Below are 14156 nucleotides of genomic sequence, written 5' to 3'. Positions count from 1 at the left end.
GAAAAACAAACTCCACATTCAAAGTTAAATGTGAAAAGAAAAATATATGGGAAGGCCATCACTCCAGCCAAGTTAATAAAACACTAGCATACTTTCAGATTAAATAAATTCTAAGCATTACATGTGAGAATATACAAAATGATTATGCTGGATAATACTTTCAAAGCATTAGTTTCGAATAGATGTACATGAAACATTACTTAAATATTATATCCAATGGTGCACTCCAGTCATATGCTTTGAAGTGCAGTAACTGTATAAAAACACTTCATCATGTTATACAGAATGTGAACACCAAATAGTGACCAGCAGAAAGTGACTATCTCCACATTCTTATTTCAGAGACGTAGTGGCACAGCCAAGTTACGCTTCCTAAACCCTTCTTCTGATGACTTTTAGAGTCATTACAAATATACATTCATTCTTGAATGAGACTCTAAAACCTCTTTGTTTTGAACAAATTTCACCTGGATTCCTCCAAACGCTTTATATCATTGACATATCTACACTGCCTATCTTACAATTCAACCTCTGCTCTCTTTCTGCCTTGTTGAACTTTTGTTCTCTGAAAAATGTGGTATCCTACAAACAAAACTATGGTCACGGTCAAAAGAATCAACAATGGTTTTAACACAAACCCTAATATTCCACTTTCCAATTTACCAAACCATCCGCCTATAACAGAAAATCCAATCTCATTCACTTCCCATACACCTTTTGCTTCCAATTCTTTCAAATCTCTTTTCAGCCCTGAAATATTCTGAATACACTTCAGCAAATCCTTACTTTTATCTGGGATAAAAGTACAGCATTGTTGAACTTTAAGCATGCAACGCACCCCGCCCTTCTTTGAGAGTAACATGTCTAACGCAAGTAAATTTTGGAAAACCATTGATCTGATCGCTATCATTTCAGAATTGAACTAGTGGCTAGTTTGTCCATTATAGCAGACAACCTTCTGATTGTCAGATCATTCAAAATCACTCCCACAGATGCAACCATAGCACCAAAAATGTCTACTGTTACTTCTGCACTCACACCTCGCTTAGGTCTGAACCCTTGTGTCCAAACAGGATTATCAAAGTGCTCCACATGTTAAATCTTAGGGAAAACAATTCCCAAATAACACACACCATACCATCCTTTTGGCAGTCTAAAATATGCCTGCTTTCCACAAATGAAATAAACACCAGGAATCACTGCATCTTCTCCATCCAAATACAACTTGAAATTTCTCTGAACGTCAAAGGTGTGCTCACATTCACTGTTTCCCACAAACACATTGTCAGTGGTAGACCTTTCCATCCAGATGCACAGTCTCCCGTTATGTACCCAATCTAAAACTAAAGCAAAGTACAACTGAGACCACAGCACACATGAATATCAATAGTTATACAATATGACAGTAAAAGCTGGTGTAGAAGGTCCAAAATGTATATTACAGTAGTCTTCTTGATGTTCAAATAGATAATTTATTTCGTTTGGTAAGACACAGCAAACACGTGTTTCATCACACAGTGACGTTTTCAAGGTTGTAGAAAGATATAGTATGTATAAACAATATATAGGTGTCAAACCCATTTACACAGAGTTGTGAACATCAGATATAGTGCGTACCATACAGGCAACAGTGATGTGGACTAATTACTAGTGAGAAGAGACATAACCTCAGTGACTGGGCATAGAAAAGAAGAAATGCCCATAGGAAAGGAATTTGTGTGGTTTCTAGGGTAACTGTTCCAAACCTTGTCCAGATAGAGAGTATAGATAACCCAACTGAGTGACAAAGGCATAATACAAATACAGTCAGATATTTAGAGATGTAAAGTCCGTAAAGAATCAGACAGGGATGGTCAGTGAGTAAGTGAATTACCCGACGATAGGAGACCTACCTAGATAATGGACGAGCATCTGAAAAGTCCTTCTAGATAGTAGTGTAACACACTCTAAATCAGTTAAGGAAAAATAAAAAAGTAAAAGTAATAACTTATGGTGTGAATACTAGATAAAGCCTAAGTAGTGATAATCTCCTTAAAAAATGAATGTAGAAATATATACGTCTATTCTTATAGGTACCTGTTATCCAATCCCATAAGACTAGAAAACCATTGTGCTGGTGGTAAACGATGGTGCTGGGAGTTATGAAGAATGTGTCCTCGATGAGTTGGGCAAGTAGTCGTCAAGCATGTCTGAGGTCAGAGGGCCATGGTAAGTCGTATGTTATGAGGAGAGTATACATCCCAATTAGAGATTACACACCACCAAACGGGTTGTACAGACCAGTGGGTGTTGTAAGCAGGTATTAGAAGTCCCATTCTTGCAGACTGTTTATAAAAAGTCTGTTTCAATATCAGTATTCACAGTTGCATATACTTGCTAAGAATAAGGCAGGAGCAATCCATTCTATGTAGATTGCTTTTGGAATGCACAAAACTAAAAGTGAAACTCTTATAATAATGCTAAAAAGAGAAAGGTGCGGTCCGTTTTATGTTAAATTACCTTTTGGGATATAATACTGTATCAATGAGACTATTATGGTAGCCAGGAAATTGGGGTCTATTCTCGGAGTATGGTTGAACTCTGGTACAACATATATATCAACTTAGCATGTTCGGAGCAATTCCAGTATGAACGTCATGCATGTACAAAAATGTAAGCTAGGTTGCTTCTTTACCTGTGTCCCCGTTGTAAATCTGTCAAAGTTTCAGAGTTCTGGTCAGTAGTGGGGACGTCGTAATTATGGGGCATTTATATGGGCAGTGTAATGAAAGTCAAAAACAGACTCTGCATACGTAAAAAGTACGCTATGGCCGACATGTCCCATTTCTCGGCTAGTCCGAAATAAAAATAGGACTACAAAGAGTGATGTCCCAAAGTGAGTATGAGCCAGAAGAGGGACGGCCATGTTGTGTGGGAATGGGTAAAAGCTCATTTGCAGATATAACTGTCATAAAGTATGCAGAGTAGTCCAAAACATAAGTAGATGTTAATAAATTCCAAAGATGTGAAAGAGACATCAGTAGACCAGATTATTAGAATATGTGCAGGAAGATAGATAAACCAAACGGTGAGCTTAAAATAATTACAAGGTTCAGTGAATAGAAGAGAGACATATATACTTACATTGTGTAGCCATGTGTGAGGTTACATAGTTAGACATATCATGTGAGCCTTATAATGATGGCAACAATAAAATAAATGAAGCAGCACCCCTTTATTTTGAGAGCCAATATTATAGATGATCACAAAATTTAAGGTACAATATATAGACTGTATAAAAGAATAACAAACCGAATGGTGAACCTAAAATAATTACAAAGTTTAGTGAATAGAAGAGAGACATATATACTTCTGTTGTGTAGCCATGTGTAAAGTTACATAGTTAGACGTATCATGTGAGCATTGTAATAATGACAACACTAAAATAAAATGGAACAGCACCCCTATATTTTGAGAGCCCATATTATACATGATCACAAAGTTTATGGTATAGTATATAGAATGTACAAAAGAGTGTCATGGATAAAAGAAGAGAACCGAAGCATTAAGACAAATCAAGTATTGTACGTTAGAGTATATGATCCATATTTCTGCTAGTGGTAGTGTTATGGGAGAGAAATAGCACAGTGTACATGGATATTGACTATAGATATCTTGGAGTGATTGTGGGTGACAGACTACAAGGGTCAGTATGAAAAATGATATGGCACATTGTACATAGAAGAGCATCACTAGATTAATATGAATGACTTTACGAGGGAATATTGAGAAGCTAGACAGGTGTGGTATTCATGGCAATAGAATCCAGAATACTTCATTACACACCTGAATAATGACATATGTAATTGTCCATACTACATATTACAGTCCTAGGTATGTAGGTTGGTGTATTTTTAAGTCAGAAATACATGTAATTCCCTGTCAATGTTCAAACCTTTTTCCACAGCTCGTAGCTTGAGTATCCACCTAGCTTCACATTTCCTGAGTTCTTTTGTCCTGTTTCCCTGTCTTGGGTGACTTTTAACTGTTGCGAATGACAGCTTCATCATGTAGTGAGTTAAAATGGACAGCTAAAGGATAGTTACAGGTAAAGTTTCTAATGGCTCTGATGTGTTCCTGAATGCGTTCTTTTAATGGAAGAATGGAACTGCCCACATATATCTCTCCATAGGTACATATAATGCAATAGACAGTACATTTTGTGTACAATTAATAACCTGTCTAATGTGGAAGGTTTCCCTTGTATTGCACGAGAAATCCTGGGTTTTGTTGAGTGCAAACTGACATGTAATGCAACATCCGCACTTTTAAAAAAACATAGGTTTGTTGGGCAACCAGATCTCGGAATCAGTAGGTGCCAGAGGTGTAATGTAACTAGGACATAAAATGTTTCTTAGTGTACGTCCTCTACTATGAGTAATAGACAGCGTTTTTCCCAAACCTGAGCCCAGACCAGTGCCTAGGAGCAACAAATGCCAGTGTTTTTTTAGTATGTGGTAGACAAGTCTGCTGGCAGGACTGTATCCAGTAATGAGTAAGATGCTCCTCCTACTACTTTGTTTAGGTTTCTTGTTTCCCCTAATAAGTAAGGTGCTGCGTTGTTTTGGATGTTGCACGTTTTTTGACCGCAAAGATGATTTGGTCAGACGGGGTTAATCCGTCCCAAATGTGATGGACATCCCACCCGCCGTATTAAGAGCCCATTATATCCTATGGAACTCGTAATACGGTGGGCGGGATATCCGTCACATTTGGGACGGATTAACCCCCTCCGTCAAAGTTGTAATCAGGCCCGAAGTGTCAATAGTTCTATTTCCTGGGAAAAAAACTAATTATAACTACAGTTACATCTGGTTCTTATCATTTCTCCAAAAGGAATGGTCTTGATTTGAGTACTAGGGTGTGCGCTACGTGCATGTAGAATAGAGTTGCAAGCAGTGGGTTTTCTGTATATTCTTGAAGAGATCTTATTGTTAGTTATATATAGTATAATATCTAGAAATTTGGTCACCGCCCACCTTGTGTGTGAAGTTCAAATTGTACGTGTTCTTGTTTATATGGTCACAGAGGATAGACAGATCTTCTTTAGTGCCAGTCCAGATGACAAGTTTGTCGTCAATGTATCTGCCCCAATAGAGAATGTGTTGTATGATCGTACTGGGACAGTCCGTCCAAAGATGTTGCTTTTCAAAGTAACCCATGTAAAGATTTGCATATGATGGTGAGAATTTGGCGTCCATAGCCACACCCTGGGCTTGTTGGAACCAGTTACCCTCGTGTAGGAATACGTTATGTTCCAAAACCAAACGTGTAAGATCTAATAGCATGTTGGTATGTTCATATAATATTGCATCTCTATTGGAGAGGGTGGAAGCGAGTGCATCCAAACCCCGTTCAAGTGGGATGGATGTGTATAGTGAGTTAACGTCTAGGCTCACAAAACAACAGTCATTGGTCCTGTCAATATCCTCTGGTTGGCATAGTAGATCTCTGGTGTCCTGGATAAATGATGGTAAGTTATGTACTAGAGGTTGTAGGAAGGAATCGATATATTCTGAGATGTGTTCTGTGGGTGACCCTATGCCAGAGATGATGGACCTACCTGGAGGCAAAGTGCCTGGTTTATGAATTTTAGGTAGTATATATATACATGGTGCTTGTGGTGTGGTACATGTACTTGAATTCATAGTCTGAAATGAGACAAAGATTTTTCCAGTGGGACAGCCTAGTTTTAATTTGGTCAGTGACCCTGGTAATGGGGTTGTCTGGGAGTCGTGTGTAGGCCTGTGCATCTTCGAGTTGTCTATTAATTTCCACCATATAGTCTATTCTATCCATCACCACCACATTACCCCCTTTATCTGCTTCCCTGGTTACAATATCCATACAGGTGGAAAATCTGTTTAGTGCTCTAATTTCTGAAGGAGCTAGGTTGTTATTATAGCCATGATCCCGTATTTTATGTTTATCCTCCAGGGCGAATAAATCCGCTCTGACTGCTTTGTAAAACAAGTCAATATGATTGTCCGCTGGTAAAGTGGGCAGGGACAAAGATTTGGGTTTTAGGCCACTATCTATTTCTAAGTTAGATTGTGTGTCTAGGTGTTTCAAGATTTCATCAAAGCTAGGACTAGGGGAAGAAGTGGTGTCTAATGATAAAATTGTGTGAATGTCATGTATGCCCTTGATGGTTCTATTACACTTAGGTGGTGTAGAATTAGAGCTTGTGTTGCTGATGGGTTTGTCCATAAAAAATGTCTTTAGTTTGAGATGACATACATACTTAAATAGGTCTATGTGTATATCGTTATAGTTTGATCTTGAAACAGGACAGGAGCCTAGACTTTTGCTTGGTACATTTATTTCATCCTGGGATAGGACAGTGGTGGATAGATTGACAACTTGTACTGTAACAGGACTGGGACAATCATTTGTCAGCGAATTTGAAGGTGGTATGGAACTTGCACTCATGGTCTTTGGTTGCGTGTAGCTGAGCGTGTTGTCACGCCTTCCCTTTTGTCCTGGTCTATGTTTCTTCCCTCCCCTCCTAGTTGTTTTGAGTTTGGGTTTGGTCTGTTGTAGTCTTGACGTATGCCCTTTCTGTATCTTGCCAATTCTTCTAAAAAAGAGGAGGGGTGAGTGCCCTCCAGTGTAGGTGTAGTTCTCGAGGTCCCCTCTGGAGTAGGGTGTGTGTCAATGTTAGATACACTCGAGATGTCCGTAATTCTGTTGAAGGCAGAAACATTAGAGGCGTTGGTGTCAGAGAATCTGGAAAAGGTAGCATTTTTGACCTGATCAAATCTGCGAGAAAAGGTATAAATATATGACCATTGCGATATTCACTTTCATCCCTGATAAGTTTTTTCAGTTTTTTGTTTTTTATATAAAGCTGGTGTGAGTTGAGTATCTCTTTAAGTATATTATAATTTTTGTCTGTTGATTCTAGCAGGTGCATGTTCTTAATGTCCTGTTCTAAGGAAGCAATATCTGTCAATAGTTTTTCTATTAGCATGTTTGATTAGAATGTTCATCATCCCGATAGAGGATGAGGAAATTAGGTGTTCCCACTCTCCCAGAAGGTCTGGGTCTACGTCCTCAAATGAGGGGAATATGATAACTCTATGTCCGCGTGGGACTTGTTTCAGTTCTATGTATCTCTTAAGAGTAGCAGCATCCCACCATCTGGAAAGTTCTTGTTTTTTTAGACGTTCAAGTTGAATGAATTTCTGTTTCAAGCCTTCTTGTATAGGTACAGATTTGTTGAAACTAACTGACATCGGTTTAGAGGAAAAAAGTTCAACTGCCAGGGTATCCCTGTTATCATCAAACAAGGTTATGTCTGTATTGAAGTAGAGAGGTCAGTATCAAAACAACTTCCGTTATAGGGTATATAGGACCAGGATTGCAAGTTACCATATCATAACATATGTTTACAAAGTTAATCTCAAAAGGTAGTAATGGCAATAATATTGCACCACCTAGCATAGTCCAATAAGTATTTCTTATGAGTAATTTAACATAAAGCGAATAGGTTTCAAGCTAACTGGTGTTCTATTTCTTCTTTTGTCCAACAATTTTGACTTTGGAAAAGTTCATCTGACTGTGATCCTTCTTTCAATACTGTTCTGTTGACAGACAGCACACCTGTGACACAGCACTTCGGCCACCACTCTGGATTTAGGATTGAACTAAGCTTGTCTGAACAACTTTACTATAATGTTTCTACTAATGTCAGTACGACCATGAAAGTGTTGAGCCATGGGGGTAACAAGCTATATGGGAACACTGGTCTTCCATCCATGGAAACCCAAATGCCCTCATCTCTTTTGATACAACCTGCTGTAACCCAACCTTGCTGTTCTTCCTCTGGCACCTCTTCTTGTAATCTTTTCGCCTCATCCCAGGTGTCAGCTGTTGTCAACAAGAAGATAACATTAGTCTCATCAATTCCCTTGTTTGTGAAATCATGATTAAATGAACAGACATTGTGTGCACAGTACTTTGCAATCTTGTTAGCGTACCTATTGCCCAAGGTCACATGGGCATCTCCAGAGAAGTGTGCAGGATGCCTCCCCACTGCAGCCTGCTCAGGCAATTGTATTGCATCGAGGAGATTCTTCACTTATTTGCCGTTCCGGATTGGAGACCCAGAAGATGCCATAAATCCTTGCTGAGACCAAAGTTGCCTGAAGTCATGAAGGACGCTAAAGCCGTACTAGCATTCAAAATTGTCACTTTCAATTGATCAGAGACAGAACATGCTCCTGTAAGAGCAATCAGTTCAGCTACTTGGGCAGAACATTTTCATTGAAGCCAAGAAGCTTCAACAACTCCAGACAGAGTACAGACAGCATAAAGTACATAATCAGATTCAGGCAATGGTTCGTCCCGTATGTCTGATCTGGGTTTGGTACATAGTTCAGTGACATCAAGGCAATCGTGGTCTCCTTCACTATCTTCAATTGATCCTTGACCCACTATTTGCAATAGGGTAGCAGGATCCAAAATTCTACATTGTTTGACTGTTACATTTTCCACAGCCAGAATCACCTGCTCGGACTTTGTGAGCCTACTGCTGAGAAAATATTGAGTATGTGTCCTCATCAATAAAAGCTTGACTGAATGAGGCATGTACACAAATAATGGATGACCCATAACAATATTATCGCACCTCTCAATTACAGTACTAACTGCAGCTACCATTTTAAGGCAACCAGGCAAAGTAGATAGAACAGGATCTAACATAGCAGAAAAATATGCCACAGGTACATTGGCATTTCCATGCATTTGTGCCAGCACTGAGAGAGCACAGCTATCCCTCTTACTACAGAAAACTACAAAGGATTTATTATAATCAGGCATTCCCAAGGCTGAGGCATGGCAGAGACAGTCTCTCAGCTCGTTGTCCCATGGTGCCGGATCATGCACATCCTTCTGTGTCAGTCTTTGTAAAGGCTTAGCCACTAGGGAAATGCTGGGTATCCACTGCCTACAGTATTCCACCATTCCCAAAAAACCATGACTTATCTCTGTCTAACTGGTGGACCCATTTTCAGTATAGCTGAAATCCTCTTTTGCGACACCTTTCTCACTCCTTTCTTAATTTGATGGTTTTGGTAATACTGCAGTTTTCCAGGCAACACTTTGGGCCTGATTACAACTTTGGCAGAGGGGGTTAATCCGTCCCAAATGTGACGGATATCCCGCCCGCCATATTACGAGTCCATTATATCCTATGGAACGCGTAAAACAGCGGGCGGGATATCCGTCACATTTGGGATGAATTAATCCCCTCCGCCAAAGGTGTAATCAGGCCCTGTATGTCTATTCCCAGCTACGTGATTCAACAATGCCATAGTATCCTGTTTGCATGCTTCTTAAGTATGCCACGCCACTATGAGGTCGTCGATGTACTGAATCAAAACTGAGTTGCAAGACATATTCAGAGATTCCATATTTTTCTTTAGAATCTGATTAAAGATCGATGGAGACTTAGTATACCCTTGTGGGACACGACACCATCTTAAGGCCCTGTTTCCGAGCTGGAATGCAAAAGGGAACTCACAGTCCTCATGCAATGGTATTAAAAAAAAGGTCTGATATGGGTCAATGATAGTGAACCACTTAGCCTCACGTGCAATCTGAAACAATATCACAGCTGGATTCGGTACCAGAGGACAACAGGGAACAATGATATTGTTTGTTTTCCTCAAATCTTCTAGAATCCTGTACTTTTTATTTGGTTTCTGAAGACCCACGATGGGAGAGTTACAAAGACCTCCCATTCTCTCCTTTAGAATTCCCTGCTGAATCATTGACTCGATTACAGGAGTTATTCCAGCAATCATCTCATGGGTCAAATTGCACTGTAAAGTCTTTTGGCTTAACAGTGATTCAGACAGGTTCTACACCTTTGATTAGCCTGATTTCTTTTCCTGAAAAATCCTACACTTCATGCTTAACAGTTTCCCTAAAATCCAAGGGCAGATCATCAACTGTAATCAAAGTCAGTGACATAAAATATACTTCATACTTCATCTTTCATCAATTTAAAGGCAACATCTTCATCTTAAGTATGAACCTCTTTTCCTGCTGGGGTACAATAGATGGCACAATTTAATTTCACCACCAGATCTCTTCCCAAGAGATTTACTGGACTGCGTCACATAATATGAACTTGTGTTTGTCTACAACCAATCCAATTTTCACTTGGACTGGTGCAGTTTCCTGAACCGTCATTTGTTTATTTTCCACACCAACAACTTGGATTGGTTTTACCGAGAGGGGTAGGTTTGTGACTACAATTGTTCTCAGAGTAGAATGGGTAGCACTAGTGTCAACCAAAAATGACTGAGGTGGCCATCTACTTCACTATCTAAGAATGGTCCACTCTGGTCTACTTCTAAGACTATACCAAGTGTGCAGATTTCCTCCCCTCTCACGCACCATCAGGCTGACTGATCGGAGCCATTTCCTTCATTTGTATTAAGCAAAGGATACTGTTGGGATGAATTTCCATTCTGCAATCCATTTGCATTCATTCTTAGACTTTGATTTGGACGTTGGTGAATGCCAGTAGCATTTTGCTGTGGCACCAGAGGTTGAGGCACTTGCATTGTTGGAGCTTAGGGCACATTGAAATTTTGGCTCATGGGCCTTTGGACTCCCACCATCTGAATAATATTTTTATTCTGAGAAGGTTGAAACCCTGCATTTTGAACTTGATTAGCAGGATTTGAATGGCATTCCTACTTCCAGACTCCCAGTTTATTGCAGACATGACAAGGAGTTGACCTTTTTAAAACTATTTGCATCCATTCCTGTTCTAGGATCCATTGGGACACCTCAACCTCTACCTTTTGTTGGATTTTGTGGCTGTTGATATACACCTTGTATTGCACCTGCATTACTTACAGCTACGGGCGTCTGAGTAGTTCTGGGAGCAGCTTTCATTTGAGCAAGCATCAGTTTGTCCTTCAGCTTTTCCTGTTTCATTTCTATTTCATTGTTGTAGTATTTTGCATAATGCAAAATCTCTTCCATAGACTAGTTCTGCCAACAGATCAAATGCTGCTAAATCATCAAACTAATCTATGTCCTCAAACCCATCACAAACCGTGACACAAAATGCCCCATGTCTTTTGACTCCAAAATCTCCATACCATTATATTGTTTGAATGCCTGCAGCAATCTTTCATAATAGGCATGTATTGACTCCTTTGGTTCTTGAGTCGTCCTATCAATTTTGACCCAATCAACATCTGAGGAGGCACTTTCCCTTTCAGGAATGGTATGACCTCCTGATATTTCTTCTTAACCAACGGTGAGGGACCCTTAGTTTCTGTATTTCTAGGTGGTTCCTTTTCAAGCCAGCTATCTTACACATATTACAATGTCACGCAACGTGTTCAAATCAACCCAAAACACCCACAAGATTTTCATAAACCTTTCAACCTGTTTGTACCATTCAACTGGCTTCTCTCCAATTTTGGGAAGTCATTGGTAAATGATGCAGGATCGCTGTTGCTCCAGGGCACATGAACATAACCACCACCAGGCACTACTCTCAGCGGTAAAGCTTCAACACTCTCCTCTTTTCCAACCGGAGGCAGTTCACCAGAAGGTTTCTTCACCTCTTTCTTTTTCACTCTTTTGGTCTCCCACTTATCTAATTCATTCCATTTCCTAATGTTATGGATCAGTTCCTTAATTTGGGTTTTTAATCCTGGGGTTCTCATTTCAGAAATATCTTTGTCACTAAAGCACACTGTGCAAGTCTGCAAGTTTTTTTGTTTTGTTTAGGTCCTCCTCATATCTTTGTCCCAATTCTGCCAACTTATCATGAACTTGCCCAGCTCGTTTAGTAAAGTCCCTACACCTGAAAGCAAGCTCATCTTCTTCATATGTGTCTAGCCTTTCCAACCCAAATTTTCCAACAATCATAATGTCCGATTCTGCCATTAGTTTTGTCACATCTAAAGTACTCTCCCTTGGGGGTGATGGAAGAGTTCCCTTACTCATCTCTGTATTCATGCTCTCCTTAGATGGGGGTATTTCCATTAAAGAATTGTACCCATTCATCTATCTTCTTGGCACTAATAGATCATGCAACCACAGGAGTTTTTGGGGTGGAATCATTTCCTTGGACACTATTTATCCAATTCAAAGGTGATTCCCATGAGGTAGTAGCATGCATGGGCATCTTTTGAACCTATTGAAGCACATCCTGACATGTTCATCGTCGTATCTGCACTTGCCCCACATGGAGTGCTAGAATGAGTTGGAATTAAAGGAACAAAGTCCCTGGCAACCACAAAAGTTTAAACTTTCAATATTACCAGGTGCATTCAGATTGTATGTAATTTTCCCAGGACCTTCTGTCTTGCACTAGTAACTACTGGACCAGTAGTAACTGGAACTGTAAGGGCATCCACAGCTTGCAGCACAGCCCTGGCGGATTAGGACCGCCAGCACCACCAGACAGACGAAAACTGATGGTGCTGGCGGTCCTACCGTGGCGCTACTGCCACAGTCATAATGTGGCGCTCGGATTGCCACATTGGTGACGGTTGGAAGGCCACCGTGCCAGGGTCGTAATTACCCCCAAAGTGTCTCTTGCTCTGAACAAAGTGTCTGAACAGACAAAGTGTCAGACAAAGTGCCTGTGGAGGGTGAGGGTGTAGAGGCACAGGACACCAATGTGCCTGTCTACAGAAGCACTGTGTCCTCCTGTATTACTGTGGGGAAGCTTGGAACCCAGGCTGGGATGCGGTTCACAGCCCCCGCAGCAGTAAAGACAGGCCTAGTGTCTTTGGGCATAATTATAGAGTCTAAAGTGTGCAAACTTGATTCTGGACCAAGAACGACCTAAAATTGCAAGCCCGATTTATCACTTCATTTGAAATACCACAACTTATACTAAGGGCATAAAAGTCATGCTTCATGTGCACTGTTAAAAACTGTACATCTCATCCAAAGATATTGTCAGAAATTCTGAGACCTGTTACCAGTGTATCGCTATTTTAAACTCTGACACTTGGACTTCTGTCTTCTTTCTTTTTCAGTGATAAAAGTAAACGAAGGACCAAAACGGTAAAGAAAAGCTTAGAACCAAAATGGAACCAAACTTTTCTCTATTCACATGTACATCGTAGAGATTTTAGGGAAAGAATGCTGGAAATAACAGTATGGGATCAGCCTAGGGTGCAGGAAGAAGAAAGCGAATTTCTTGGAGAGGTACTGTAGTCCTTAAATTCCTTCAGTGCTTTGTTTGACTGAGGAGCAAATGTTTAATATTCCTGTGTATTGTATAGAGAGAAATTATGCAGATTTTGTTCCTAGGGACTAGGGAGTTTCTAACCTCTGTCTTGTGAACGCTGCGGCACCACTCCTCGCTTGAGACCCACTAAAAGCATGCAATCATTTAATGACCTTTTACTTTTTAAAACTCATCTGGAACTGGATTACGAATGCAGATCTGAATCGCCACTCAACTTTGTTTATTATTTTGCAGTACCCAATATTGACTAGTACACATACCAGTATTTTTTAACATAAATATCTGAAATGTGACCTTCCTTATGAAATGCTTGTATCTGATGGAGACTTCTAGCTGCAGAGTCCTTACCTTTGAATTTCCCAGACATCAGACTGGATCCTGAACATTTTTGTGTGAGCAGTACCCCTGCACGCTGTCAGGTAGATTTTTTCAGTTCAATGTGGCACCAGATGTGGCACTGCAGTCACCTATATAGGCTCCACTCTGGCGGGCGGTTGTCAGTTCTTTTCTTTCTGCTGCAGTTTGCGTTGATTCAGAGAAGAGCTACCCCTCTGTGTCAGAGTCACCAGATCCTCGGGGTCTGCGTACGTTCCCAACACGTCCACCACTGAACAGCTCCAAGACTCTGATAGATAAATCACAGAGGCTAAGAGAGTTCAAGAGGGGAAGAGGGGATTAGGAAGGGAAACAGCTGGGAAGGAGACCTGTAGTAAGAAAAAGGTTAGAACACACAATATGAAAATTATATCTCCTGAAATCAATACTAGACTATGAGTCATTCTGAAAACATGAACAATCTAAGAATTAAGTTTAAAATGACTAAGTTTCAAGATGGCCGGATACCTGTAAGGGAATCAAGATGGATTAAATGAAAACT

At 40.2% G+C, this 14156-nt stretch overlaps 1 protein-coding gene across 7 annotated transcripts in view; it reads left to right on the top strand.

The window, feature by feature from the left end:
* The window catches only part of RIMS1 (regulating synaptic membrane exocytosis 1), a 2255956-nt gene that overhangs the window by 1292680 nt on the left and 949120 nt on the right, over positions 1-14156 (top strand). For all 7 annotated transcript variants that reach the window (XM_069235695.1, XM_069235694.1, XM_069235701.1 and 4 more), the window contains one exon: positions 13065-13236. In XM_069235695.1, the coding sequence (XP_069091796.1) occupies positions 13065-13236 (172 nt within the window). The remainder of the gene's footprint in view (positions 1-13064; positions 13237-14156) is intronic.

This window comes from Pleurodeles waltl, chromosome 5 (genome assembly GCF_031143425.1).
Source record: "Pleurodeles waltl isolate 20211129_DDA chromosome 5, aPleWal1.hap1.20221129, whole genome shotgun sequence".
NCBI lineage: Eukaryota > Metazoa > Chordata > Amphibia > Caudata > Salamandridae > Pleurodeles > Pleurodeles waltl.
Note: the sequence above shows the minus strand (reverse complement) of the source record. Positions and strands in the feature narration are given on the sequence as shown.